Below are 27,280 nucleotides of genomic sequence, written 5' to 3'. Positions count from 1 at the left end.
GAATGCAATAAATCATCAAAAACAACTTTATAAAAATGAAATAATTTTTTTAAAAAAGAAGAAATCATAACTGGGAATCCTCAGGTATGAATCTGGCCTGACCAGTCAACAAACAGAATAAGCTTCACCATCACTTGAGATCACAGCAGTATGTACCCAACAACATTTAAAATTGGGGTGCTTTAATTTGTTAACTATAACCTTGTAGAACCATAATTAAACTGAAAGATTTTTTTGTATATATTTTTTATATGAGGGCTACATCCTGTGGTACTCAGGGCTTACACTTGAAGACAGGAATTGAACCTGGTTCACTATGTGAAAAGGGAAGGCCCAAATAGCTATAATATAGGTTGAACCTATAAAAAAAACTGACTGTTGAGCCTATAAAAAAAAACTGAACTTTGCCCCCACACCCCAATCTTTTTTTTTTTTTTTGCTTTTGGGTCACACGTGGCAATGCTGAAGGGTTAGTCCTGGCTCTGCACTCAGGAATGACTCCTGGCGGTGCCCAGGGGACCATATGGGATGCTGGGAATCAAACCTGGGTCGGCCGCATGCAAGGAAAACACCCTACATGCTGCGCTATCACTCCAGCCCCTCACCCCAATCTTTATACTCTCACTTCTATCTTGTTTCTTAATCCTGTGGCTCACCTGCTTTGATCTTGTTCATCAGCGCTGGACCCCAGCACACCAGTCTAACCACACACTTAGTGGATACTTAGTGGACATAGCAATTATTTCTAGTTGGGTTATTACCCCCAAACAACTATCACGCATGCTAATTCATCAGTTGTTGTATGGACACAGTTTTTGTTTCTCAGATAAATGCCTGACAGTCTAATTGCTGAGACACAAAATTCACATTCTCTGTGCCTGGCACTGCATCACTAGATCCAGGTTCTGACTCTCAGACTCACATACTGGCCTAAGCATGTCATCTTTAGGAATGAGGCAGAAACTGGCTTCTTTTTATCATTTGCTTACTAACTTCCCTATTCAGGTGATGAGGAAAAACTGTTCCATCACATCTCACATGCACACACGTCTAGAATACATCACCCTAATGTCATTCTATTATAATTTGGGAATAATTAATATAAGTCTATTATAATAGAATGACATTTTCTATTATAATGTTCATCCACATTGCACTCTTACATCAACAATAAATGTTGCCAGTGACATTAATAAATGGTTGGAATAAAGAGGTTTTTCATAAACCATATGACTCTGTCCTAAAGTTTTCCAGCTCCCCTAAATACTCTTCAAATCTGCTGAACCCTGCCTGCAGAATGTAACCATAAGCCCAGCATAGTCAGGAGCACGAAAGTTGGAAGTCTGGGACACAACTCACACTCAGACATCATTCTTGCCTGGGAGCTCCAGAGTGTGAAATCACCATGAAGACTCCAAGATGTATGAAAGTTCAAGTGGAGACAGCATGGGAACCAAGGTGAGGAGGAAGCATTATCTCTAATAGGCTTGAGCAAGTCTCACTGATGACACTTGATGTGTAACATCTCAGCTTTAACCCCATCCCTGCCTGACTCCTCTTTCACAAGGAAGAAGAAATGCCTACATGTAAAGCAGGTTACTGTCTTGCACTCATTTTATTGGTGAGAGTCAGTTCCTCTCATGTCAGGAAAGATTGCACGGGGCAATCTTCTCTGCACGGAGCAGAGTTGGTTCTGCCAGCACACGCACTCAATACTTCAGGCTCCTTGGATGTTCAGGATGTCAGTCTTGGTCTTCTGGCTCTACCTTCTTCCTCTCCACGTGCAGCGGTCTCCACTGCTGGAACTCACAGGTGAGAATCATGTTGGGTAGGATCCCCTTTATTTCTAACGTCCTTGTGGATATTTAAGTCTCTAGTAAACTTACAGGAAGCCAGGGTCTAGGTGCTATATTGGAGTAGGAAGGCATGGTATGAACTCTTTCTCTGATCCTTTCCAACTATCTTTATCATAGCTGTCCCTTCTCTACTGTTCTTGGATATTAGTCTTATACTATATTTATTTTATGTCGCATAAATGAGTACAATCATTTCGTGTCGGTCCTTTTCCTTCTGACTATTTCACTCAACATGGTACTTTCCATGTTCATCCATTATATGCGAATTTCATGACTCCATTTTTTCTAGGTCTGAAGCAATAGCACAGCAAGTAGGGTGTTTGCCTTGCATGCAGCCAACATGGCCGACCCAAGTTAGATTCCTCCACCCCTCTTGCAGAGCCTGGCAAGCTACCGAGAGTATCTCACCCGTGCGGCAAAGCCTGGCAAGCTACCCGTGAAGTAGTCGATATGCCAAATACAGTAACAACAAGTATCATGATGGGGACATTACTGGGTCCGATAGAGCAAATCGATGAACAATGGGAGGACAGTGATACAGTGATACATTTTTTGTAACAGCTGCGTAGTATTCCATTGTGTATATGATTGCTCTGGATAAGAACTGCGTGCTGAAAGTAGGTATAGGAACAAACATGAAAATCTCTCAGTATCAGTATTGCAAACCATAATGCCCAAAAGGATAGATGGAGTGAGAGATAAAAGGAAAATGCCAATCACAGAGACAGGTCTAAGGGGTGAGGTGGCAGGAAGGAAACTGGGGACACTGATGCTGTAAGATGTACACTGATAGAGGGATGGTTGTTGGAATATTGTGTGACTGAAACTCGATCATGTACAGTAACTGTGTCTCTCACCATGATTCAATAAAATTAATTAATAAATAAATAATAAATAAATGAATAAATAAGCTGTTTCTCTGTGAACCTATTGCCTACAGTTGTTAACATTTATGGTGAAACAGATAATGCAACTAAAAGCAACCTGAAAAGCAGGCATTGAGTGCTTAACTTCAGTAATTCTCACAGCATCTCACGTGAATGTTATAACCACCTTATCTGATTTGAAGATGGGGAGAGGAAATAAGCTGTCCATCTGTTGCATGAGCGAGACTGATTGATCAGTCAGTTGAAGGCACTGAGGCAGGTCAAGCGAGAGAAATGGTGAAGCACGGAGGACCACAGCTCTCTAAGCTTGTGGCCAGAGAAGCGTTTGCCATCTCTTTATGTTCTTTCCTATCGTAAACCTCTCTAAAGAATCCAGCAGAGCAGATAGAATCATTAACAAAGGAATGTGGGGGCACAGAATAAGCATATCTCACAAAGACACCAAAGCATATATTGTATTGCATGCCCATGAAGCAAATAGCTACAATCTCCAGGGAGAAAAGCATGGTCTAGTAGGTAGGTTTCACAGGTCAGGACCTCCTCACATCTGGTGTTTGTGATAAGCAGGAGGGCTGTTTAGGAAGGCTGTTTTTTTAATGTTTGAACAAAGCAGATATAGGAAGACCTGTTAACCCTTTCTAGATCAATCAGACTCACAAGCTTCAGTTTGCCCACTTAGTTCAAAGTGGGGTCCTGGTTCTGCTTCCAGCTTGCAGGGAAGCATCCAAGGACTTGTCCTAATGTTCTGGCTAGGCACCAACATCCATCTAAATCAATAAGTAGATCATCCAGGAATCAAGCCCAGGTAGTACAGATTCGGATCATGTTTGAGCCTTGTTATGCTCCTTAGCTTCCTGAGGAAAGCAGAAGAATGAGAAAATGCAGAGAGAAAACAAGACCAATAGATATCCCCATCACTGAGATCACCAGAGTTCATAGTTGGCTATATATATTCCTATACTTTTGTTCCAATCTACTTTATTATGTGCTGAGCTTTTAGGATGTATTGTAATTTCTTTATTTTTGTGGGATATTTATTTGGGCTACACCTTGAAGTGCTCAGGGCTTATTCTTGGCTCTGTGTTTACAGATCATTCCTGGCTGTGCTTGTGGGGCCATATTTGGTGCCAGGTATCAAGTCACTTGCAAGGCAAGTGCCTTAACTCCTGTGCTACATTTCCAGCTTCATATACTAGAATTTCTCTTTTTAAAAGTAACAAACAATTTATTGGACATTTATTCTTTATTAAGGAACTATTTAAAAATATAACAAATAGAATGCTAACACTCATAAAATTGTTGAAAAGATACATAAATAAATATTTCTGTACAGAAGAGAAAAGACTGAGATTGATCCCATTATGAGTTCTTGATTTCATTTATTTATATTTTTTCAATTTTATTTTCATAAAGTTGTTCACAATAATTGATTATATTCAGTATTTCAACACCAATCCAACCACCATTACCCCTTCCCTCCATCATTATTTCAAATTTTTTCACCAACACTAAAGTCTGCCCCATAGATAGATGCTAAATAATATATTTTATATTGCTTGCTAAGAATTATATAGGTTTTGTGTGGCCACAAACATGGTTGCATGCTCCTGAATATCTCAAACTTTAAATAATTGGGGTGTGAAGACATTTCTGCAGCATGCTGCTCTCTTCCAAGATTCATTTGTGAATCTCTGTATCTTGGCCATTAATTTGCTAAATGGCATGAGGACGCAGTTCATGGGTGTGACAGCCAGGCCACTGGATTAGCGGGGAGATAGAGAGCTATGGCCCATATCCACCACCATAGGGCCTGGAGTTTTCGGTTACTGGTTCTGTATACCTGGGGTTTTCTTCTGGAGGTTTGTGGCCACAGGGGTTCATCTGGAGTAGGTGGAGAGAGAGAACACTTGCTCCATCTGAGGCACCCCAGTGAAATCAGCTCAACACATGGTCCAGGGATAGCTCTGTGGTAAGCTGCCATCTTCTGCGATTCTTTTGTGAGTCTCGAGTTCTTAATTATAGTGGCTACTTTCTTTACATCCTCAAAACAACCTTGTTTTCTAACATAGTGCTCCCTTCTTTTCCTTCCACTTATCCCGTCCCCCTTTCCCTTGCTTCCTCTTCACTTACCCTTCTCATGTTTTCTCCTCACTCCTTCTCACTTCCCCTTTCCTTTCCCTCCTTTTTCCTTCCACAATATTATGGACTGAAAAGGTCTCACACATCCATGCAGGCAAACACTCTACCACAGAGCAACGTGTCTATAAAGTCTCAATTAAAGTAGTTCTCAGTTTACACGAAATGCACATTGAACATCGGTTTACTTGCTTGTGTCTCAGTTTCCCTACCTCCTTTCCTGCTTTTCTAAATTTACTTCTCCCTTTCCCCAATCTCATAAGACATGCTAACTTCTCTTTTGACATGAGTAGAAATTTTTACATTACCATACTGGAACACCTTTGGGAGAATTATTATCAATATCTATTTTGTATCTATATTGGCATCCTCTATGTCACTTGAAGCTTCACCACCACAGGAAAAACAATGTTGATACATGTTCATATTCATGAACATTCACTAAATGCCAGGTTGAAAATGCCCCAGCTGTTCTGTCCTGGGATAATCTGAATTAAATACACTTATTCCCCCCAACCCACAGATGAGAAAAGGGAGGTGGATCATAGGGATTCAAGGTCACTTAAGGTTAAAGGATATCTGTAACTTGAATTCAGGGAGTCTGATTCTAAAGTTCATACTTTAACTCTAACCCCTGCCAAATACTCATAAATCTAAACAAATACTTTCAGCCCATATTATCTCTATAACTGCTGCCAGCAGGTATGAAGAGTAGGGAAGAGAGAATGTGGGTCTCTGTTCCTGGGATTCTCTTTTTCCTGCATGTAAGCAGGCAGCATTTGTTTTATATGAACTCATCTACTGAGGAACCAGTTTCTTGTGCAATGTCCACTGAAATTATCACTAAAAATAAAACCCAATTATCAAGGAAGTGTCACATTGTTCACATTTGTAGACATACAGTTATTTATTAATCTCACACTGTGTGCCATAAATTGTTATGAAATTGGGGTGTACTGACAAATAGAGACAAAATAGTTCCTCTTATAATGCTTAGTATTGGGGGGATAACAGTGAAACAGACATCATAGGTAATTAATATTTAATTCTATATAAGAAAGTGTTTTGTGAATTAAAAATTAGAAAGTACTGCAGACAGAATATTTGGGAGTAGATAAAGAATGAAGGATGAGATGTGTTTTAAACAGAAGTCTGATGGACATGAAAATAAGAGGGGAGAGTTGAGCAAAGCTTAGAAGACAGTGCAGGGTGGGCCATGAGGATAATTGGGGGGAAAGTGACAGAGAAAATGTCTGCAAGAACCCTGATAAAAAAATTCTTCCTTTGTTGCTCAAGGATTTAATTGTGCTCTGATCGTGCACATTTTTTGCAGTGTCAAAAAAAATAGGTTTGATATTGCAAGGTTTTGAGGATGGAAGCCACTTTCTTCATAATGAGTATGAAATGATTCCACATGTAGTTGAGAATAGACTAGACAACAAAGATTGAAACAACTAGAGGATTTCAGAAGTCACTGAGTTCATGCACATAAAACAAGTTGACTGTGACAAGTCAGTAGTTAGTACAGGTAAAAATCAAGAGCTCGGCTCTAGGACATGAGCTTATGAGCAGTCAACAGGATTTCCTGGTGCACAGTGCTGGAGTAGAGAGAAAAATCCAAGAGCTTTGAATCTGAGATCTGGGAGTATCAAGCTGATAGTGAGGGCAAGGGAGGAAATGAGGAATTCACTTCTGGGATGTTAACTGTGTGATGTTTACTTCTGACTAAGAATCAAGGTCCGGGAGAATTGTACAAAAAGTCCAGAGTTTGGGGGAAAGGTCTGGCCTTGAGTGTGAATGTGAGAATTATGGATCTACAGAGGACAGAGTTTCTCTATTGCCTGGTTTCTGTCAACCTTCTGGTTTTTCTTCTTCCTTCTCTCCACTATTCAGTTTACTCATCTCTCAAGATTCAGTCATAATTATTTGCACTTTGTGACATAAACAGTCACTTTTGTCACAAAGTCTCTCGTTGTCTAATCATCTTCTCTTATTTTTATGTATAGAGTTTTGGGTTTGGTGCCACAGCTGGTGATGTCCAGGCTCTGTGCTCAGGAATCACTCCCGGGGGTTCTCAAGGCATCACACGCAGTGCCAGGGCATTGACCCATAGTCAACAGAGTGCCTAGAACCTTAAACTATCTCTGCAGTCCCTAATCTTCTCCTGACTTAAAACTCAAACCACCCGAGGCCCTGACCAGAGTAACAAGCCTGGTGTGCCCTGTGAGAGCAGCTCCTCCTTAGGAGCCAGGCTGGTCACACAGGTGCTGAGTGGGTGCACTCTATCAGCGCACACTTGCAAAATGGAACCACAACTCTATCTTGTTGAGCACAAGAAACAGAAAAAGAATATTGTTACAATCCGGTGTCTGTAAGACCATACAAAGCAATGAACTCTGCAACAGAAGACTTTATTTGGCACAAGTCAAACAAATATGGAGTTTAGAAAGCTGATAAAAAAAAACCCAAAAAAATAAATCTGACCAGTTGGGGCCATCACCTCTAGTAGGAGAGCGACCCCTCTCCCTTGTTTCCAGAATTCATTTATACTTTAAAAACTCAATAGGCTTCCCTGACCTTCTTGTGACACTCCCTAGTGACTTTTCCCTTGATTGGTTTGGTATTTATGTCCACTGACTTCATGCTGGATAATTCTGCTTTTTCATCTGATCCTCATAAATGGATGTTATCCGGTTCAACTGACAGTTACTGGCCAAAGCTGTGCTTTTCCAAAATGACTCTGCTGATGATAAGCAAGGCTAAGTGTTGTGGGAGGGGAGTAGGCCTTCACAACATGGGATTTAATTGTGGTCCAACAACAATAGTGGTCCTCTGATGCAGATCTGTTACCAGAACCATGAGACACTACAAATCAGAGGAAATTATTTTTATATTATTTCATAAAATGCCTAGTCTTTGGGGAGGTAATCCAACTAGAAAGTCCTTCACTTGGTATGAAAAATCATGGAGTGACTCACGGTCCCTCAACTCATAACTCATTTTGTCCAAGCAACTAACTGCTCCGTTTGTTTCAAAACACAAATTTGAACCTTGCTGTTTCTTGCTCTCTTGTATCCTTGATCTCTCTCCACATTCAAATATCTATGTATAAGAAGTACACCTTCCTCTGTATCACTTTTGTTATTATTTTTTCCTTAAATCATTTAGCTCAAATCAAAGACTAATGACTTTTTTCTAATATGCGCTTATTATTATGTTAATTATACATAAGATGAACCAGCCTGTTAAAAGAATAAAATTTGTAGGAATAGAGCACGTTCACAATGGTGAAATCATCAATGGCATACATTTCTAGAACTTTCCATTAAGCTGAACAGAAATTGTGTACCCCAAAAGACTCAAATCTCTCTGCTCCCCAAGCTCCAGTGTATTTTTTCCTCATTGAATTAGTCTATTTTTGGTATACTATATATGTATGTGAATATTTCTCTTTTTATATGTGATTCATTTCAATTAACAAAGTATTTATTTTAAGGTTCATTTGTATTATAGGCCGGATCAGAATTTCATTAATGAGTAGGAATGCAAATATTCCATTTTATACACATAATAGATTATGTTCATTTATTCATCTGTTGAGATAATATTCTATTAATTTAAGACAACAAGCTTTTGATAATTATCACAGCAAAATATATTGATCAGGCAATTAAAAAAGTATAAAATCTCAGGGACATGATACCATGTTCAGTTTCTGAGGAATTTCCATGTATATGTTAGAATTTGTATCTTCCTCTCAGTACTCGGGCTGAGAACAGACACTGCCAGGAGCATCATCTGGGGAAGAGAAGGATGGATTTACTGAGGCCCTGGCAGGTCAGGGATATCCCATTAGCACCACCGTCCCTCTGCTCACACTCATTGGTCAGAAAAGTCTCATGGTTCCTCATAATGAAAAGAAAAAGTCCAACATTCCCCGAGTCGAGTCAGACAGTGTAGGAACAGGAGAGTTGCTAATTCCAGACATTCCAGGGAAAGCTCCTAAACCACCCTCTATGCCATGTCCTTAAGCTCCTAGTTCCTAGATTCACCCCCGAGTGACCGAAGCTTCGGATACCACCAAGAGAGACTTTTTCATCCGCATCTGTGACATGAGTCCAGCTGACACAGGCACCTACTACTGTGTGATGAACATAATAAATATGGAGTTCAAATATCGGTCAGGCACTCAGGTCACTGTGAGTGGTGAGTGCAGGGGGGTCCTTTGTTCTGCTGTGTGACCACAGTCAGTCAAGTCAGCCTCATTTCTGAGAGCAAGAACTAAGGCCACGGCAGGAGCTGGTGCTTGTCCTTTGATCAGCTTTACAGTTCACTTCACCTGCCTTTGGAAATCAAAGAAATGAAGGTCACTGAGTCCTGCAGTTTGCATCTGAGAAGAACACTCTGAGAGTTGTTCTCGATATGGAGCATCTTCTCTTTCCTCAGTACCTCCTGTGTGTCCAGCCCTACTCTGGGCACAGTGGAAACAGGGGTCATCGCAATGACCAGAGGCTTTACTCCAAAATAAATTATTTCTATTCCCTCTAACAACGTGCCAGCAATAGGGCTTCGTTTGGTTTTGTTTGTGAAACATCACTGACAAAAGGTGATAAGAGGCTCACACTCTGTTCAGTTTGACAGTCTGAAAGTCACAGGGCTGCCCAATTTCAGAAGGGCTGTAAGGAAACCCTGCAGTGGTTCAGAGAAAGACTCACACAGTCACTGAAAACTCTGAGCAGAGGAAAATCTCAACCAGGGAAAATTCCTCAGTCAGGTGACAAAAGGCTGCCTGATGAGATGACGGGAAGTCCTGAGACAATCTTTAGAGGACTCAGTCTTCTCATTTCCAAAATGGCAATAATAATGGACTCCTTTTAGGAGAGTTGAGATGCCATTGCTCAGAAGCTCTGAGTAGTCCCAAACCAGGGGCTAGATGAAAATTGTGAACCAGCTTCCTCCTGCTCATCAGTCTACTTATGCATAGAAGGCAACTAATCTACCAATCTTTGTGGGAAGGTGTAAGATGCAATGAGCCTGGTGAGAGAACAGATGAGTGTTGGGAACTAAGGGTTAAGTTAGACAGGATGAGGAAAGAGCCGGGGGCGGGGGAGGGGCAGAAAAACAGGACCTTGTGTTGAGAACACTGGTGCTAACTTACGTGGAACAGCACTGAGGCATGGACCTGTATTGCTCCATGTTGGCCTGACAGACTTGATATGAGAAAACAGATAAAAAGAAAAAGCCCTCAAGAAAGATATTTGCCCTGGGCTGCCCAAGGCATGAAATTTAGCTTAGAACTAAGCTTGGTTTAGAGTAGGTTTTCTGAGAGCAGTTGTGCTTGTAATCAAAGTATCCTGTCCCCATGCTAAGAATATTGTCCCCCCAGTTCTGGTTTCTTGACATAAGGCAATAAATGTGATCTGCAAGGTACCAATGGGGTGCACAGTCCTAAGGGTGTTAGCCCTGTGACCCCACTCTACACTCATTTCTGTCTTGTTTCTTAACCATCGGTGGCACTCTCTTCATGGGGGCTGGTCCACAGCAGATGAGCAGTAGTGTGTCATCCCAAAGCTGTGGAAGTCTCAGTGTCTGAGATCCTCCTTTTCTCCATCAGTGAAATAGTGGCTTTAGTTCAAGTCTGTGAGTTGTAGGGATGGGTACGAAGTCCTGTGGAAGCATCACTATCATCACTAAGCCCCAGAAGAGAGCCTGGTGAGCTGCCTGCCTGGACTCATGTTTGTGCTCTGCCTCCTTGTCTCTGTGACCTCTGACCTATCACTCCACATGGGACCAGGGTCCTCTTCTTTATTTTTATGTTTGGAGAGAAGGAGAAAGGGGGGGAGGGAGAAGAATGGAAAGAGGGAAGATATCTGTTTATGTTCACAGCTGGGGCAAGACATGTGGGTTTGGTGTCTGTGCAGGGAGGTTGAGAAGGCAGAAATGGCTGCAGTGTTGAGACTGGGGACAAGGAGAGGGAGGAAGGCCAGAGGAGAGGGGTGGCAGGACCCCGGAATGCTCACTGAGGAGTGTAGTTCCACACAGTGCCATCTCCCTGCAGGGGAGCCAATGGACCACTGGTGTCCCTGGAGCTAGAGATGTGCAGAGGTTAAGGATTCTGGTTAGAAACCTGGGGCAGCCTGAGATCCAGCTGCAGTACCTTGTGTAAAGGCAGAGACCCTGGACTGTGGTTGTGCAACTGTGCAGTCTGTAATGGGGAACCATTTTGTAGCCCTCGCAGCATTGGGCTCAAGATCTGGCAGATATGAAGGGCACAATGAACACTGCTGAGAACTGACAGAATGAAGGAAGGTGGGAGGATGGACTGACATTCTGTCACTGCGCAACATAAAGAGTCCAAAGGTCCTTCTTTGTCAGCCTCCACACTCCACAAAAGCATGCATGGGAGAGTGACTGCTGGGAAGCACTTGAGCTCTGTAAGTTGAGGAGGTTACTGCCCTGTAGGTCATGATGTACTGAACATAGGTGTTAGTCCTTGGTGCACACTCTCCCTGTGCTCACTGTGTCCAAATGCTCCCTTTGTAGCCAAACCTTCTCATCCAGAGGTCTTAAACCCTACAAAGAGGGTCCCACGTGGGCATACAGTGAACTTCACCTGCAAGTCCGATGGCTTTTTCCCCAGAGACATCAGTCTGCGGTGGTTCAAAAATAGGAACACACTCTCGGCCTCCCATACTAGTGTGGACCCCCAGAGGGAGAGCACCTCCTACAGCATCTCCAGCACAGCCAGGGTGCCACTGACCTCAGGGGACGTGCACTCCCAGGTCATCTGTGAGGTCACCCACATCCTCCTGCGTGGGGGCCCTCCTCTCCGAGCGATGGTCAGCTTGTCTGAGATCATCCGAGGTAGACACCCTCACCCCAACCCCTGCATCGCCTTGACCGCTTCTGCCCCCTGAGTTTTGATCTACTGTTCTGGAATCTAATTCCCATCCGCCCTTCCTGATTGCCAGCGTGCTAGATGTGCCCACCACACATGCCTCTTTCCATGGCAAACCTACCTGTATTCTCATACTGTACAGAATATCTCATTTATTTTGTGAAAAGCAACTGAAATTCCTAATTACCTAATATCAACCACCCCCGTGTGCATTCTTTATTTCACTTTTTGGTGATATTATTATGTTCATACTGCATGCAAGAGACTTTGCTTATCCCACTTGTTTCTTCCCTAGTAGAAGCTGTGCCTGACGACTATTCTGTGTGAGATACTGTGCTATTGGTTTCATTCTTGTGCAAAGAGCTCTCCCAGTGTGAGCTCCTACCTAGCTCTGTGTGCCTGGGACTGTTGGGGTGAGTTTCTGCTGTGTATTGGAATTTAAGCACTAAATCCTAGGTCCTGTGACTTGTCTCTCCCCCGAGATCAGAGCTTCTGCCCTGGGCTTTTTCAGTTCCACCCACGCTGGAGGTCTCCCTGTTCCCTGCAGTGGGCAACCAGGTGAACCTCACCTGCCAAGTGAAGAAGTTCTACCCCCAGAACCTACAGCTGACCTGGCTGGAGAATGGAAACATGTCCCGGGCAGAAATGGTCTCCCTCCTCCTAGAGAACAAGGACGGGATCTTTAATCAGACCGGCTGGCTCCTGGTAAACTACTCTGCCAGTAGGAGAACATGGCCTTCACCTGCCAGGTGGAGCACGATAGGCAGCCAGTGCTCACCAAATCACACACCCTGGGCTCAAATGAACAACCTGGTAAGGGTACAAAACTACTGATCTAGCTTCCTTTTGATCTTAAATATTATAATCATACTGATTGTACAGACCTTTAGAAATCTCTGCCTCCATCATGCATTCCAAGAAGAACCACTAGGATGAGGTTGGTCCAGGTGTTGGACATAAATAAATCTTGAGAAATAAAGTAGGGAGGGACCGAGATATACCACAGTGAGTAACTGCTTGACTTACATTCAACTGATTTGTGTTTAATCTCTGAAAACCCAAATGGTACCCCCCCCCCCAAGCTATCTAGGAGTGAATCTTAACTGCAGAGTCAGGTGTAAGTTGTGAGCAGAGACAGGTGTGGACAAGCCAATAAAGAAATAAAGTGGGGAAGGAAGGTCATAATTCATGAGTCCTGACTCCCACTTGATTCTCCTCACAGCGATTCCCTTCACCATCCAACTCAGCTCATCTCCCTCCTGTTTTCTAACCCTGGTGAGACTTGATTCCATCCCAGACTTCCATTTGTTTCATCTGTTTTGTAAGATCACCCAATCACACTGGGACCTTCTGTCTGTGCAGACACAGAGGAAACCCTGCATAGTTGAGTCCCATTGGTCACCTGCATGTGGTGATTGGAATCAAGGATTTCCTGTGTCCTCTAGTTTGTAACAATGGAACTGCAATCATCATCAACATTCTGCACGGTTACCACTGGAAATTACTTTCCATCTACAATCTCCTTTCTGCTTAAACCATCCCCTGAGTTTAGATTTTTACAGAAGATATTTGGGGAGCAATGAGGGAAGGATGATTTAAGACTTCCTACTTTAAACCAGATGGTCGGAATAAAATAATCCAGGTCCATGACTCCTGAGGCAAAAACCACTACCCATGACACCTGATATGTTATTGTTGATGTGCTTCCCCATTGTTGATGGCATTATTCAAGGACTTGCAGTTTCTGTTTATGTGAACAAATACATCTTTTTTCTCCTTCATGAAACATGAGGACAATCCAGTCAGGTTTCTGGGAGAACCTTCCAAAGTATGTACACACACACACACACACACACACACACATACACACACAAAGACCCAGCATTATTCCAGCATGCCCTAGAGTTGTCTTTATCTGCTGGTCAGGGGAATGAGAAAATTTCCTCAAAGAAGATGCACACGGAATTTATTTTATTGTGCCCATGGCACCACAGTCCTATTTGCACATCTAGCTAGAAATGGAACCCAGAACTATGTTGTCCTATCATTGTTTTCCATTTTCATTCTGGTATCAGAATTAACAATACAGGTAATGGTATATTGTTTCATCACCCACACCACAGTAGACAATTACTCCCACCAATATGCCAAGAAACCCTTCAATCCACCTCATCTTCCCTCTGCGTAAGGACAGTTCTATACACTGTCTTTATTAACTTTTAATAGAACATTTATTGCACTGTTCGATTCCTCCGCCCCTCTCGGAGAGCCCGGCAAGCTACCGAGAGTATTCGATATGCCAAACACAGTAACAACAAAGTCTCCAATGGAGACGTTACTGGGCCCGCTCGAGCCAATCGACGATCAACGGGAGGGCCTTTACCTTTACCTTTACCTTTATTGCACTGTAGCACTGTTCTCTCGTTGTTCATCAATTTGCTCGAGCGGGCACCAGTAATGTCTCACAACAAATTGTGAGACTTGTTACTATTTTCGGCATATTGAATATATCATGGGAGCTTGCCAGGCTTTGCTGTTTGGGCAAGATACTCTCGTAGCTTGCCGGGCTCTCCAAGACAGGCCGAGGAATTGAACCTGGGTCTGCCACGTGCAAGGCAAATGCCTTACCCACTGTGCTATCGTTCTAGCCCATAAACATTTATATTAATAAAAATTAATCTCTTCATTTAAAAAATTTTAACAATGTAAAATAGTGTCATCAATCACTTTGTTTTTATTTGGGGCTACATCTGACAATGCTCCTACTTACCCTGTAGGAGGTGCCAGGATCAAACCTGGGTGGCTGTGAAAGGCATGAGTAAATTCATAAGTGTATGAAGAAAAATGGTGAATAGAAATAGATTTGGGGTGCCAATAAGATTTGGTTTACTTTGTGAAGCATATTCTGTTTACCTCAATGCTAAATGTTTCTACTGCTTGAATTATTCCTCCCCACAGGACTGGAAAAGAGACATGCCTGCTGTCCCATTTTTTAGGTAGACACTGGGGGTACCAGTACCAGCCCTCTGGATAGGCCATTGGATCAGCTCCCTGGATCCCACTGCGGCACTGCTTCCCTTGTAATCCCTCTAGAAACACTTTCTCTAACTTTGGGAAAATTTCCAACAGTCATTCCCAGCTCAGAAAGTTGGATACACAAAACTGTTTTCATTGGGTTGCCAAGTAGACATAAACCAGGTGTTAAGCACTGTGCAGGGTAGCTTCAAGTACTTTATAATTCATATCTCAAGTAAAGCAACTATAATTAATCTCCTCTATGTACACAGAGATTCCTATACTTTAGGACAGTTACTATTTTCTTGTTATATTTCATTTCATTTTCATTTCATTTCATCATCCTGTTATTCGTCGATTGCCTCGAGCAGGCCCCAGTAACGTCTCTTTCATCCTTGCCCTGAGATTATATTCAAGGCTATTTAGGAGAATGAGACCCATCATTGTTACTGGTATTTGGCATATTTGGTACGCCACGGGGAGTTTGCCAGACTCTGCCCTGTGGGCAGGCTACATTCAATAGCCTGCAAGTTTGTCCAAAGTAGGAATAAGACAATAAGATGTCATAAAAAAAAGTTTTGTTAAGATGTCGCGCGGCCGCGAATGCGGCCGCGCGGTTCCGGGTTCTGGATTTTAAAGTCTCTGAGTCTTGGCCGCTGATGGGATTACACGGCGCCAGGGGGCCAGGTGGTGGGTGTTACCCCCGCCTACTGGAATTTGGAGGATCTGGGTGGAAGATGCTCGACTCCAATTCGAGTAGGCTTGGAGGTCTCGGCCCCGGAACCCGCGTGGCTTTGTCCCTCTGCCAGTACCTTCAGGTGTGCGGAGAGTGGTCTCAGCATGGTGGTGGCTGGTCCTGGAGGTCTCCGGCTGCCGTAGCCCTGGCCGGGGCGGGGAGGAAAGCTCAACCCGCTCCCCTCCAAGGGACTCCGGGAAGGAACACCCAGGCGCGGGGGCAGAGACTGCACTGTTCTCGTCCGGGTTCTGGATTTTAAAGTCTCTGAGTCTTGGCCGCTGATGGGATTACACGGCGCCAGGGGGCCAGGTGGTGGGTGTTACCCCCGCCTACTGGAATTTGGAGGATCTGGGTGGAAGATGCTCGACTCCAATTCGAGTAGGCTTGGAGGTCTCGGCCCCGGAACCCGCGTGGCTTTGTCCCTCTGCCAGTACCTTCAGGTGTGCGGAGAGTGGTCTCAGCATGGTGGTGGCTGGTCCTGGAGGTCTCCGGCTGCCGTAGCCCTGGCCGGGGCGGGGAGGAAAGCTCAACCCGCTCCCCTCCAAGGGACTCCGGGAAGGAACACCCAGGCGCGGGGGCAGAGACTGCACTGTTCTCGTCCGGGTTCTGGATTTTAAAGTCTCTGAGTCTTGGCCGCTGATGGGATTACACGGCGCCAGGGGGCCAGGTGGTGGGTGTTACCCCCGCCTACTGGAATTTGGAGGATCTGGGTGGAAGATGCTCGACTCCAATTCGAGTAGGCTTGGAGGTCTCGGCCCCGGAACCCGCGTGGCTTTGTCCCTCTGCCAGTACCTTCAGGTGTGCGGAGAGTGGTCTCAGCATGGTGGTGGCTGGTCCTGGAGGTCTCCGGCTGCCGTAGCCCTGGCCGGGGCGGGGAGGAAAGCTCAACCCGCTCCCCTCCAAGGGACTCCGGGAAGGAACACCCAGGCGCGGGGGCAGAGACTGCACTGTTCTCGTCCGGGTTCTGGATTTTAAAGTCTCTGAGTCTTGGCCGCTGATGGGATTACACGGCGCCAGGGGGCCAGGTGGTGGGTGTTACCCCCGCCTACTGGAATTTGGAGGATCTGGGTGGAAGATGCTCGACTCCAATTCGAGTAGGCTTGGAGGTCTCGGCCCCGGAACCCGCGTGGCTTTGTCCCTCTGCCAGTACCTTCAGGTGTGCGGAGAGTGGTCTCAGCATGGTGGTGGCTGGTCCTGGAGGTCTCCGGCTGCCGTAGCCCTGGCCGGGGCGGGGAGGAAAGCTCAACCCGCTCCCCTCCAAGGGACTCCGGGAAGGAACACCCAGGCGCGGGGGCAGAGACTGCACTGTTCTCGTCCGGGTTCTGGATTTTAAAGTCTCTGAGTCTTGGCCGCTGATGGGATTACACGGCGCCAGGGGGCCAGGTGGTGGGTGTTACCCCCGCCTACTGGAATTTGGAGGATCTGGGTGGAAGATGCTCGACTCCAATTCGAGTAGGCTTGGAGGTCTCGGCCCCGGAACCCGCGTGGCTTTGTCCCTCTGCCAGTACCTTCAGGTGTGCGGAGAGTGGTCTCAGCATGGTGGTGGCTGGTCCTGGAGGTCTCCGGCTGCCGTAGCCCTGGCCGGGGCGGGGAGGAAAGCTCAACCCGCTCCCCTCCAAGGGACTCCGGGAAGGAACACCCAGGCGCGGGGGCAGAGACTGCACTGTTCTCGTCCGGGTTCTGGATTTTAAAGTCTCTGAGTCTTGGCCGCTGATGGGATTACACGGCGCCAGGGGGCCAGGTGGTGGGTGTTACCCCCGCCTACTGGAATTTGGAGGATCTGGGTGGAAGATGCTCGACTCCAATTCGAGTAGGCTTGGAGGTCTCGGCCCCGGAACCCGCGTGGCTTTGTCCCTCTGCCAGTACCTTCAGGTGTGCGGAGAGTGGTCTCAGCATGGTGGTGGCTGGTCCTGGAGGTCTCCGGCTGCCGTAGCCCTGGCCGGGGCGGGGAGGAAAGCTCAACCCGCTCCCCTCCAAGGGACTCCGGGAAGGAACACCCAGGCGCGGGGGCAGAGACTGCACTGTTCTCGTCCGGGTTCTGGATTTTAAAGTCTCTGAGTCTTGGCCGCTGATGGGATTACACGGCGCCAGGGGGCCAGGTGGTGGGTGTTACCCCCGCCTACTGGAATTTGGAGGATCTGGGTGGAAGATGCTCGACTCCAATTCGAGTAGGCTTGGAGGTCTCGGCCCCGGAACCCGCGTGGCTTTGTCCCTCTGCCAGTACCTTCAGGTGTGCGGAGAGTGGTCTCAGCATGGTGGTGGCTGGTCCTGGAGGTCTCCGGCTGCCGTAGCCCTGGCCGGGGCGGGGAGGAAAGCTCAACCCGCTCCCCTCCAAGGGACTCCGGGAAGGAACACCCAGGCGCGGGGGCAGAGACTGCACTGTTCTCGTCCGGGTTCTGGATTTTAAAGTCTCTGAGTCTTGGCCGCTGATGGGATTACACGGCGCCAGGGGGCCAGGTGGTGGGTGTTACCCCCGCCTACTGGAATTTGGAGGATCTGGGTGGAAGATGCTCGACTCCAATTCGAGTAGGCTTGGAGGTCTCGGCCCCGGAACCCGCGTGGCTTTGTCCCTCTGCCAGTACCTTCAGGTGTGCGGAGAGTGGTCTCAGCATGGTGGTGGCTGGTCCTGGAGGTCTCCGGCTGCCGTAGCCCTGGCCGGGGCGGGGAGGAAAGCTCAACCCGCTCCCCTCCAAGGGACTCCGGGAAGGAACACCCAGGCGCGGGGGCAGAGACTGCACTGTTCTCGTCCGGGTTCTGGATTTTAAAGTCTCTGAGTCTTGGCCGCTGATGGGATTACACGGCGCCAGGGGGCCAGGTGGTGGGTGTTACCCCCGCCTACTGGAATTTGGAGGATCTGGGTGGAAGATGCTCGACTCCAATTCGAGTAGGCTTGGAGGTCTCGGCCCCGGAACCCGCGTGGCTTTGTCCCTCTGCCAGTACCTTCAGGTGTGCGGAGAGTGGTCTCAGCATGGTGGTGGCTGGTCCTGGAGGTCTCCGGCTGCCGTAGCCCTGGCCGGGGCGGGGAGGAAAGCTCAACCCGCTCCCCTCCAAGGGACTCCGGGAAGGAACACCCAGGCGCGGGGGCAGAGACTGCACTGTTCTCGTCCGGGTTCTGGATTTTAAAGTCTCTGAGTCTTGGCCGCTGATGGGATTACACGGCGCCAGGGGGCCAGGTGGTGGGTGTTACCCCCGCCTACTGGAATTTGGAGGATCTGGGTGGAAGATGCTCGACTCCAATTCGAGTAGGCTTGGAGGTCTCGGCCCCGGAACCCGCGTGGCTTTGTCCCTCTGCCAGTACCTTCAGGTGTGCGGAGAGTGGTCTCAGCATGGTGGTGGCTGGTCCTGGAGGTCTCCGGCTGCCGTAGCCCTGGCCGGGGCGGGGAGGAAAGCTCAACCCGCTCCCCTCCAAGGGACTCCGGGAAGGAACACCCAGGCGCGGGGGCAGAGACTGCACTGTTCTCGTCCGGGTTCTGGATTTTAAAGTCTCTGAGTCTTGGCCGCTGATGGGATTACACGGCGCCAGGGGGCCAGGTGGTGGGTGTTACCCCCGCCTACTGGAATTTGGAGGATCTGGGTGGAAGATGCTCGACTCCAATTCGAGTAGGCTTGGAGGTCTCGGCCCCGGAACCCGCGTGGCTTTGTCCCTCTGCCAGTACCTTCAGGTGTGCGGAGAGTGGTCTCAGCATGGTGGTGGCTGGTCCTGGAGGTCTCCGGCTGCCGTAGCCCTGGCCGGGGCGGGGAGGAAAGCTCAACCCGCTCCCCTCCAAGGGACTCCGGGAAGGAACACCCAGGCGCGGGGGCAGAGACTGCACTGTTCTCGTCCGGGTTCTGGATTTTAAAGTCTCTGAGTCTTGGCCGCTGATGGGATTACACGGCGCCAGGGGGCCAGGTGGTGGGTGTTACCCCCGCCTACTGGAATTTGGAGGATCTGGGTGGAAGATGCTCGACTCCAATTCGAGTAGGCTTGGAGGTCTCGGCCCCGGAACCCGCGTGGCTTTGTCCCTCTGCCAGTACCTTCAGGTGTGCGGAGAGTGGTCTCAGCATGGTGGTGGCTGGTCCTGGAGGTCTCCGGCTGCCGTAGCCCTGGCCGGGGCGGGGAGGAAAGCTCAACCCGCTCCCCTCCAAGGGACTCCGGGAAGGAACACCCAGGCGCGGGGGCAGAGACTGCACTGTTCTCGTCCGGGTTCTGGATTTTAAAGTCTCTGAGTCTTGGCCGCTGATGGGATTACACGGCGCCAGGGGGCCAGGTGGTGGGTGTTACCCCCGCCTACTGGAATTTGGAGGATCTGGATTTGGAGGATTCAGGGACGGTTATTGTGGACTTCTATTTTTTGTTTACCCTGATAGACCGTAACATTCCTTAATCATCTTTCTAAGGCCTGAGCACTATGCTAGTGACACTTTCAATAAGCAGATCCCCTCGGTGTGAGCTCACTTTTTCTAACAATTTTTTGTCTCCTTGGTCTGTCTTTTGATGTGGAATTGCCTTACTGATGGAGCTCTTCCCCTATGATCTGTCTGCTCACAGGTCAGAGCTTGTACCTTGTGGAGTTTCAGACCCACCCTCTACGGAGACTTTTCAATCCCCCATGTTAGGGAACCCATTGAGAAGTTTCACATTTAGTCTGAGGATCAGCTCAGTAAATTAAATAACAAATTTTGATATCTGACTATGCTTTCTCTTCATCCTCCTTCAATGAAGACAATCTGGGAGGTTTAGCCTGTGACTGATGAAATAAAGGAACCTCTTCTTTTTGGGCTTTTGGATCACAGTCTGAGATTCCCAGATTCTTCCTCTGTACTCAGAAATTACTCCTAGTGGTACTTGGACAATCATATGGAATGTCAGGAATCAAACCCAGGTTGGCTGCATGCAAGGCAAACACCATCCCCCATGGTCTATGGCTCTGCCCCAATATTAGGGAACTCTTTACCTTGATTACTTAATTGATCCTGAACCAGGACAGCAGTGAAGTTCAAAAGTTTCAGTATAGTTTCGGCACTGGCATCACAGATGGAAGAACTAGAGTTGCCTGAGAATTCACTTCTCTATAACTCCTTTAAGTAAACTCTCGTGCATTGATTTCCAGGTCCATCCCATATACATTTCTTCCTGGGATTCCTCTTTTGTTCCAAGGGAGCAAAAGAGTTGGTGCTGTTGGTGATTTCTGTGTCTGGCATTTACCTCTACAAGAAGTTGAGCATGTGACTGTAAGTTTTGGGGGGAATGTGGGGTGGACATTTCTTCCTAGGATTCCTCTTTTGTTCCAAGGGAGCAAAAGAGTTGGTGCTGTTGGTGCTGTTGGTGATTGCTGTATCTGGCATTTACCTCTACAAGAAGTTGAGCATGTGACTGTAAGTTATGGGGGGAAAGTGGGGTGGACATCTCTCCATCAAGGGAAAAGTGAACACAAGGGGCCAGTCTGCAAATCACACATGGCCAGGACCCATGTGAAGTTAAGAAACATTAACACGCTGTTCTCAAAACTTTCAGGCGATGATGAATTTTTCTAAGATTCTCAACATCTAAGAAACAAATGAGTCCTTGGGATAAGACTGAATTAAGAGTGTTCAGAGACTACCACAGAGCTCTAGGCAAAGGAAGAAGGGGGATAAATAAGGACCAACTGCATGAAGGGTATCAGAGACTTTTTCTAGAATATTTTATCATGGAGATATTAGATAAAGAATTCTCATCGAGAGTAATTCTGAGAAATCCAATATCAGCTGCTCTGAGATATTTTTATCTTCTCGAAACCTTTTCTGACAGGGTGGGAATGATGAAAAATGTTGTCAAAACCTAGGGGACTGTTGATGTGCAGAGCCCTCTCTCAGGAGATGCCCATATTTCCAGGAAAGATACTTCAGAAGGAAAGCAGCACCAGGACTCACACAGGGAAGTATTCCTTGAATAAACAGATACTGAAGTGTGAACTGTTTCCCAAAGCTATTTCCTCAAAACCTGCTGTTACCACCTCAGTCTCTGCTGCCACCTTCCCTTTCTGTGTAGTGTGGCCAAAAGAAGTTGGGATGAGAAGAAGCTTCAGAATCTACTTTAAATGCATTCCCTCTTCTGAGACATCCACAAGATCCTGATACCCTTCCTTCATGAAGATGCCCCAGTTTGGGGATTTCATCCACACATTGAAGCAATGTTCATGAGAGAACACTCAGAAAATTAACTCCTGACATCACCGTAGAATATGAGAAAGAATCATTAGAATGTGAAAAACAAGACAGATCTTTGTATCTCAGAATACTGCTCATTCACTGCTCTGGGGTGGCCCTAATCTACAGTCAAGAGTTATCTGATCTGACTTTTTTAATCCTCAAATTGTTGAGGTTCTCTATTGATAATTAAGCATTAAATCTATAATTATCCTTACTTTTATGCTAATTATTTTATTTTAACTTTAAGTGACAGTAAATTTACTTCATTTTGTACAATTTGACTTTCACTGAGCAAAATTAAAATTATCCACATGAATCAATGCCCGTGGAATTTTCCTTATAATTCACTTGGGGTATTTTTTTCACCTCCAACATCCTCTTTATAGCATCTGATATATTTTTTTATGTATTTTTAATTGAATCACCATGAGATAGAGCATTACAAAATTGTTTGACATTGTGTTTCAGTCATACAATGTTCAAATACCCACCAGTGTAATTTCTTAGTACCCAGTGTCCCCAGTTTTACTTCCCACCCCTTCATGTCACCCCCACTCCAGCCTATCTCTATGACAGGCACCTCTTTTCTCTCTTTCTCTTCTCTCCTCTCAGTTTAGGCATTATATTTGAGTACAGATGCTGAAAGGTTATCATGTATATTCTTTTACCTGCTTTTAAGACTTAGTCCTTGTCCAGATGATCATTTTCAACTAATGTTATAATGTATCCTCCTCTATCCCAACTACCATCTATCTGCACACCATTAAACACCATTGACTAGTCCCCGTGACCCATTTTCCCTGGCAATGGGTTTTAGTGTCATACTGGTTTTCTTTAAATCCCACAAATGAAAGCAATCATCCTATATCTGTCCCTCTCTTCTGACTCATTTTATTCAATATGATACTCTCCAAGATTATTCATTTATAGGCAAATTTCATGACCTCATTTTTCCTTACAGCGGTATAGTATTCCACTATGTAGATATATCACAGTTTCATTATCCATACTTCTGTTCTCGGGCATTCAGGTTGTTTCCAGCCTCTGGCTATTGTGAATAGTGGTGTAATAAATATAGATGTGCAGATGATATTTCTATGGTATCCTTGGACTCCCCAGGGTATCTTCTCAGAAGTGGTTTTGCTGGGTCAAATGAGAGCTCAATTTCTGGCTTATTGAGGAATTTCCATATTGTTTTCCAAAAGGACTAGTCAACATTCCCATCAGCAACAAATAAGGGTCCCTTTCTCCCAAAATCCTCACCAGCACTGGTTGTTCTTGTTCATTTGTATGTGTGCCAGTCTCTGAGGCATGAGATGATATCTCATTGTTGTTTCTGATGGTTAGTGATGAAGAGCACTTTTTCATGTTGTTTTTGGCCCATCAAATTTTTTTTGAGGAGGTTTCTGTTCATTTCTTCTTCCCATTTTTTAATGGGTTTTGGTGTTTGTTTTTTATAAGGTTCTGTAGTGACTTGTATATTTTTTTATATTAACCCCTCATCAGATGTGTATTGAGTAAATAGTTTTTCAAGTTCCATGGGCTGTCTTTGTATCTTGGTCACTGTTTCTTTTGAGGTGCAGAAGCTTGTTACTTCATTGTATTTCCATTTGTTAATCTTTGCTTCCACTTGCGTGGCCACCGGTGTTTCAACTTTGAAGATGCCTTGAGCTTCAATTTTGTGGAGGATTTTGGTCCAAGTTTTCTTCCATATATCTTATGGATTCAGATCTGATTTGAAATCTTTAATCTATTTTTGAGAATACTATTGTATATGGCTTTAGGTAGAGGTCAGAGTTCGTCTTTTACATGGAACAGTCTAGTTCCAAGCATCACTTCTGAAAAGGGATTTCCTTGCTTCACTTCATATTTCTTGCTCCCTTATCAAAGATGAGGTGATTGTATATTTTAAGGTCTGTTGCAGGATATTCAACTCTATTTCATTGGTCTGCAGGTCTGTCTTTATTCCAATATGATACCGTTTTAATTACTATGACTTTGTAGTAGAGTATGAATTGGGGGAAGGTGATGTCACTCATCTTCTTTTTCTCAAAACAGCTTTAATTATTCGTGGGGCTTTATTGTTCCATATTTATTTCAGGATAGTTTTGATCAATTTCTTTGAGAAATGTTATGGGTATTGTTAGGGGAACAGCATTGAATCTGTACAGTGCTTTGGGGAGTATTGCCATTATGATGATGTTAATTCTCCCAATCCATGAGCAGGATCCCCTGTTTCCAGTTCCTTGTGTCTTATTTTTTGAAGTAATGTTTTGTAGTTTTCTTTTATGTACAGGTCCTTTCCCTCCTTAGTTAATGTGATCCTGAGGTATTTGAGTTTCTTGCCGCAATTGTGAACAGGATTGTTTCTTTAATAACACTTTTTTCTTGTTCATTATATGCATATAACAAAGCCATGGACTTTCGGGTATTGATTTTGTAACCTGCCACTCTACTATACAAGACTATTATTTCTAGAAATTTTTTGGTAGAGATTTTAGGGTTATCTAAGTACAATATCATGTCATCTGCATATATTGATAGCTTTACCTCTTCCTTCCCTATCTGGATGCCCTTAGTATCCTTTTCCTCCAAAACTGCTATCATGAGAGCTTTCAGTTATTATTATACTGAATAGAAGTGGTGATAGTGTGCAATCTTGTCTTGTTCCTGACCTAGAGAGTTTTAGGTTTTCCCCATTGAGAATAATGCTTGCTGTGAGTTTGTGGTAAATGGTTTAGGCTGTATTGATGAGAGATCCTTGGAATGCATTTTGTTGAGAGTTTTGAACATGAATGGGTGCTAGAGAGTGTCAAAACTTTTTCTGCACCTATTCATATGATCATATTCATTTTTCTCTTTTCTTTTGTTGATATGGTATTATGTTGATTGACTTGCGAATATAAAACCATCCTTGCACCCTCAGGATTAATCCTACTTGGTCAAGGTGTGTGATCTTTTTGATAAGTCATTGGATTCTATTTGCTAGTATTTTGTTGAGGATCTTTGCATATATGTTCATCAGGTAAATCGGATTGAAATTTTCTTTGATTGTGGGGTCTCTGCTTTGGGTATCAGGGTGATATTTGCCACATAAAAGCTTTTTTGGGGTGTTTCTGTTTCTTCAGTTTCTAGGAAGAGCTCAAAAAGAATTAGCAATTAGTGCTCTTTAAAGGTTTGAAAGAACTCACCAGTGAATCCATCTGTGTCTGCGGTTTTGTTTGGGGAAATACTTTTGATTAACATTTCAATTTTCTCAGTGGTAATAAGATGATCTGTTCAGGTATTCCAAATGAACTCGATTTCTTTTGGGAAGGTATAAGAATCCAGGAATTTGTTCATTTCTTCAAGGTTCTCTGTAAAAATTTTCAAAGTAATTTCTAAGGATTTCTGCAGTTTCTGTTGTTATGTCCACCTTGGCATTTCTGGTACAGTTTATTAGATTCCTCTCTCTCTCTCTCTGTTTTTTTGTTGGTCTTGGTAGTGGTTTATCAGTCTTGTTTATTTTCTTAAAGAACCAGATCTTGGTTTCATTGATATCTTGGATTGTTTTCTGGTTGCAGCTCGTTGATTTCTGCTTTAACTTTTATTATTTTCTTTCTCCTGCTTGTTTGAGCTTCTTTTGTTGATCATTTTCCAAGCTCTTAAACTGTGAGGTTAAGTTACTAATGTGAGCCCTTTCTTCTTTCCCGATGAATGCTTGTAGAGCTATAAATTTCCTCTTAATACTGCTTTTGCTGTATCCCACTAGTTCTAGAATCTTGTGACCTCATTCGCATTTGTTTTCAGGAATCTTTCAATTTCCTCTTTGATTTCCTCTCTGACCCACTCGTTGTTCAGCAATGAGCTGTTTAATCTCCAGGTCTTTAATTTGACTCTCTATTTCTGTGTGTGATTCACTGCTATTGTCATTGCATGTGGTCTAAAAAGATGGTGATATAATTTCTATCATCTTAATTTTATGGAGGTATGTTTTGGAGCCCAGAATGTGTTTTATCTTGGAGATGTCCCATGTGAACTGAAGAAAAATGTATATTAAGTTCTTAGGGGATGAAAAATACTGCTTAAGCCCTCAATGAGGGATTGGAAGTGTGATTATGTATAGGTACCAGAGCTTTCAACTCCTAACCCAAGTACTCCAAAATGTAACTACACATTATTATCTAATACAGAGAGATGTTCTCTGGGATAGATCACATACGAGGACAAAACGACAATTGTACATACAGTCAAAAAAATAGAAATGCTCTCCAGTCTCTTCTCAGTCACAATGCTATAAGGGGAGAAATTAACCACAAAAAAAGAGCAAACAAATTCAAGTGTTTGGAAAATAAACATTATTGAATAATTCCCGGATCAAAGCGGATGTCAAAAACAATTCAGAGATGTGTAAACCAGCCCGCGGCGGCGGCGGCGGCAGCAGTGGCTGGACCACCCTGGTGCGGGAGTAGCGGCGCGGAGGCAGCGCAAGGTGCAGAGTAGCGGCGCGGAGGCAGCGCAAGGTGCGGGCGACGCTGGCCTTGGAAACCCGGTAACAGCGTGAGAGGTACTAGCGTTTGACACTTTTGCACCATGCGTGAATATAAGCCTGTGGTTCTCGGCTCAGAAGGCGTAGGAAAATCTGCTCTGACTATACAGTTTGTTCAAGGAATTTTGTTGAAAAATATGATCCTACGATAGAAGACTTAGAGAAAGCAAGCTGATGTAGATGCACAACAATGTATGCTTGAAATCTTGGATACTGCAGGAACGGAACAATTTACAGCAATGAGGGATTTGTACATGAAAAGTGTACAAGGCTTTGCATTAGGGTATTCTATCACAGCACAGTCTCCATTTAATGATTTACAAGATCTGAGAGAACAGATTCTTCGAGTTAAAGACACTGATGAGGTTCCAATGATTCTAGTTGGTAATAAGTGTGATTTGGAAGATGGAAGAGTTGTAGGAAAGGAACAAGGTCAAAATCGAGCAAGACAATGGAACAACTGTACATTCTTAGAGTCCTCTGCAAAATCAAAAATAAATGTTAATGAGATCTTTTATAATGTAGTGAGGCAAATTAACAGAAAAACTCCAGTGCCTGGGAAGGCCCGCAAAAAGTCCTCCTGTCAGCTGCTTTAATACAGGAAATGTGTTGTAGCTTTGAGCCAGGTCTGAAGAACTGTTGCCCAATTCAACAGTGCCAGCATTCCAACTTTAGTAATCCTACCAACATCTTAAATGAAGTTTCCTGATCTACATCAGTTTGCACATTCTAAACACTTTCCAGTATCACAAGAGAGATTTTTACTTATATAATAGTCCTAGAGTATGCAACTGGTCAAACCAGGGGCTACAATCCAGTATTACTGCTAAGAGACATTTCTCATCAAACAATGTTGTACATGTCTGAAAATGGTGTACTGTGTACTTTAACATGCCCCATAATTCGTATTGGAGAGTACAATAATGTAAATCCTAAAAGCACCACTATTTTAGCATAATAAAAAAGTCCAAAGAGCTCCTATATAGACTACTCCAGATAACTTTGATTCTTTGATACTTGTAGCTTATTGTAATTTTTAAAAGAAATTCAAGG

The 27,280-nt window shown here is 44.7% G+C and overlaps 1 protein-coding gene and 1 pseudogene across 1 annotated transcript in view; both read left to right on the top strand.

Moving 5' to 3' along the window:
- Positions 1-26,150, top strand: part of LOC130017181 (signal-regulatory protein beta-1-like) — a 56,206-nt gene extending 30,056 nt beyond the window's left edge. The window contains 4 exon segments of the mRNA XM_056107889.1: positions 11,423-11,743; positions 12,289-12,501; positions 12,504-12,590; positions 26,062-26,150. Of these exon segments, the coding sequence (XP_055963864.1) occupies positions 11,423-11,743; positions 12,289-12,501; positions 12,504-12,590; positions 26,062-26,150 (710 nt within the window).
- Positions 26,151-26,271: 121 nt separating this feature from the next.
- On the top strand, positions 26,272-26,823 carry LOC130017190 (ras-related protein Rap-1b-like; annotated as a pseudogene).
- The last annotated feature ends 457 nt before the right edge of the window (positions 26,824-27,280 follow it).

Source organism: Sorex fumeus, unplaced genomic scaffold (assembly GCF_029834395.1).
Source record: "Sorex fumeus unplaced genomic scaffold, SorFum_2.1 ptg000178l, whole genome shotgun sequence".
In the NCBI taxonomy this organism is placed as follows: domain Eukaryota; kingdom Metazoa; phylum Chordata; class Mammalia; order Eulipotyphla; family Soricidae; genus Sorex; species Sorex fumeus.
Note: the sequence above shows the minus strand (reverse complement) of the source record. Positions and strands in the feature narration are given on the sequence as shown.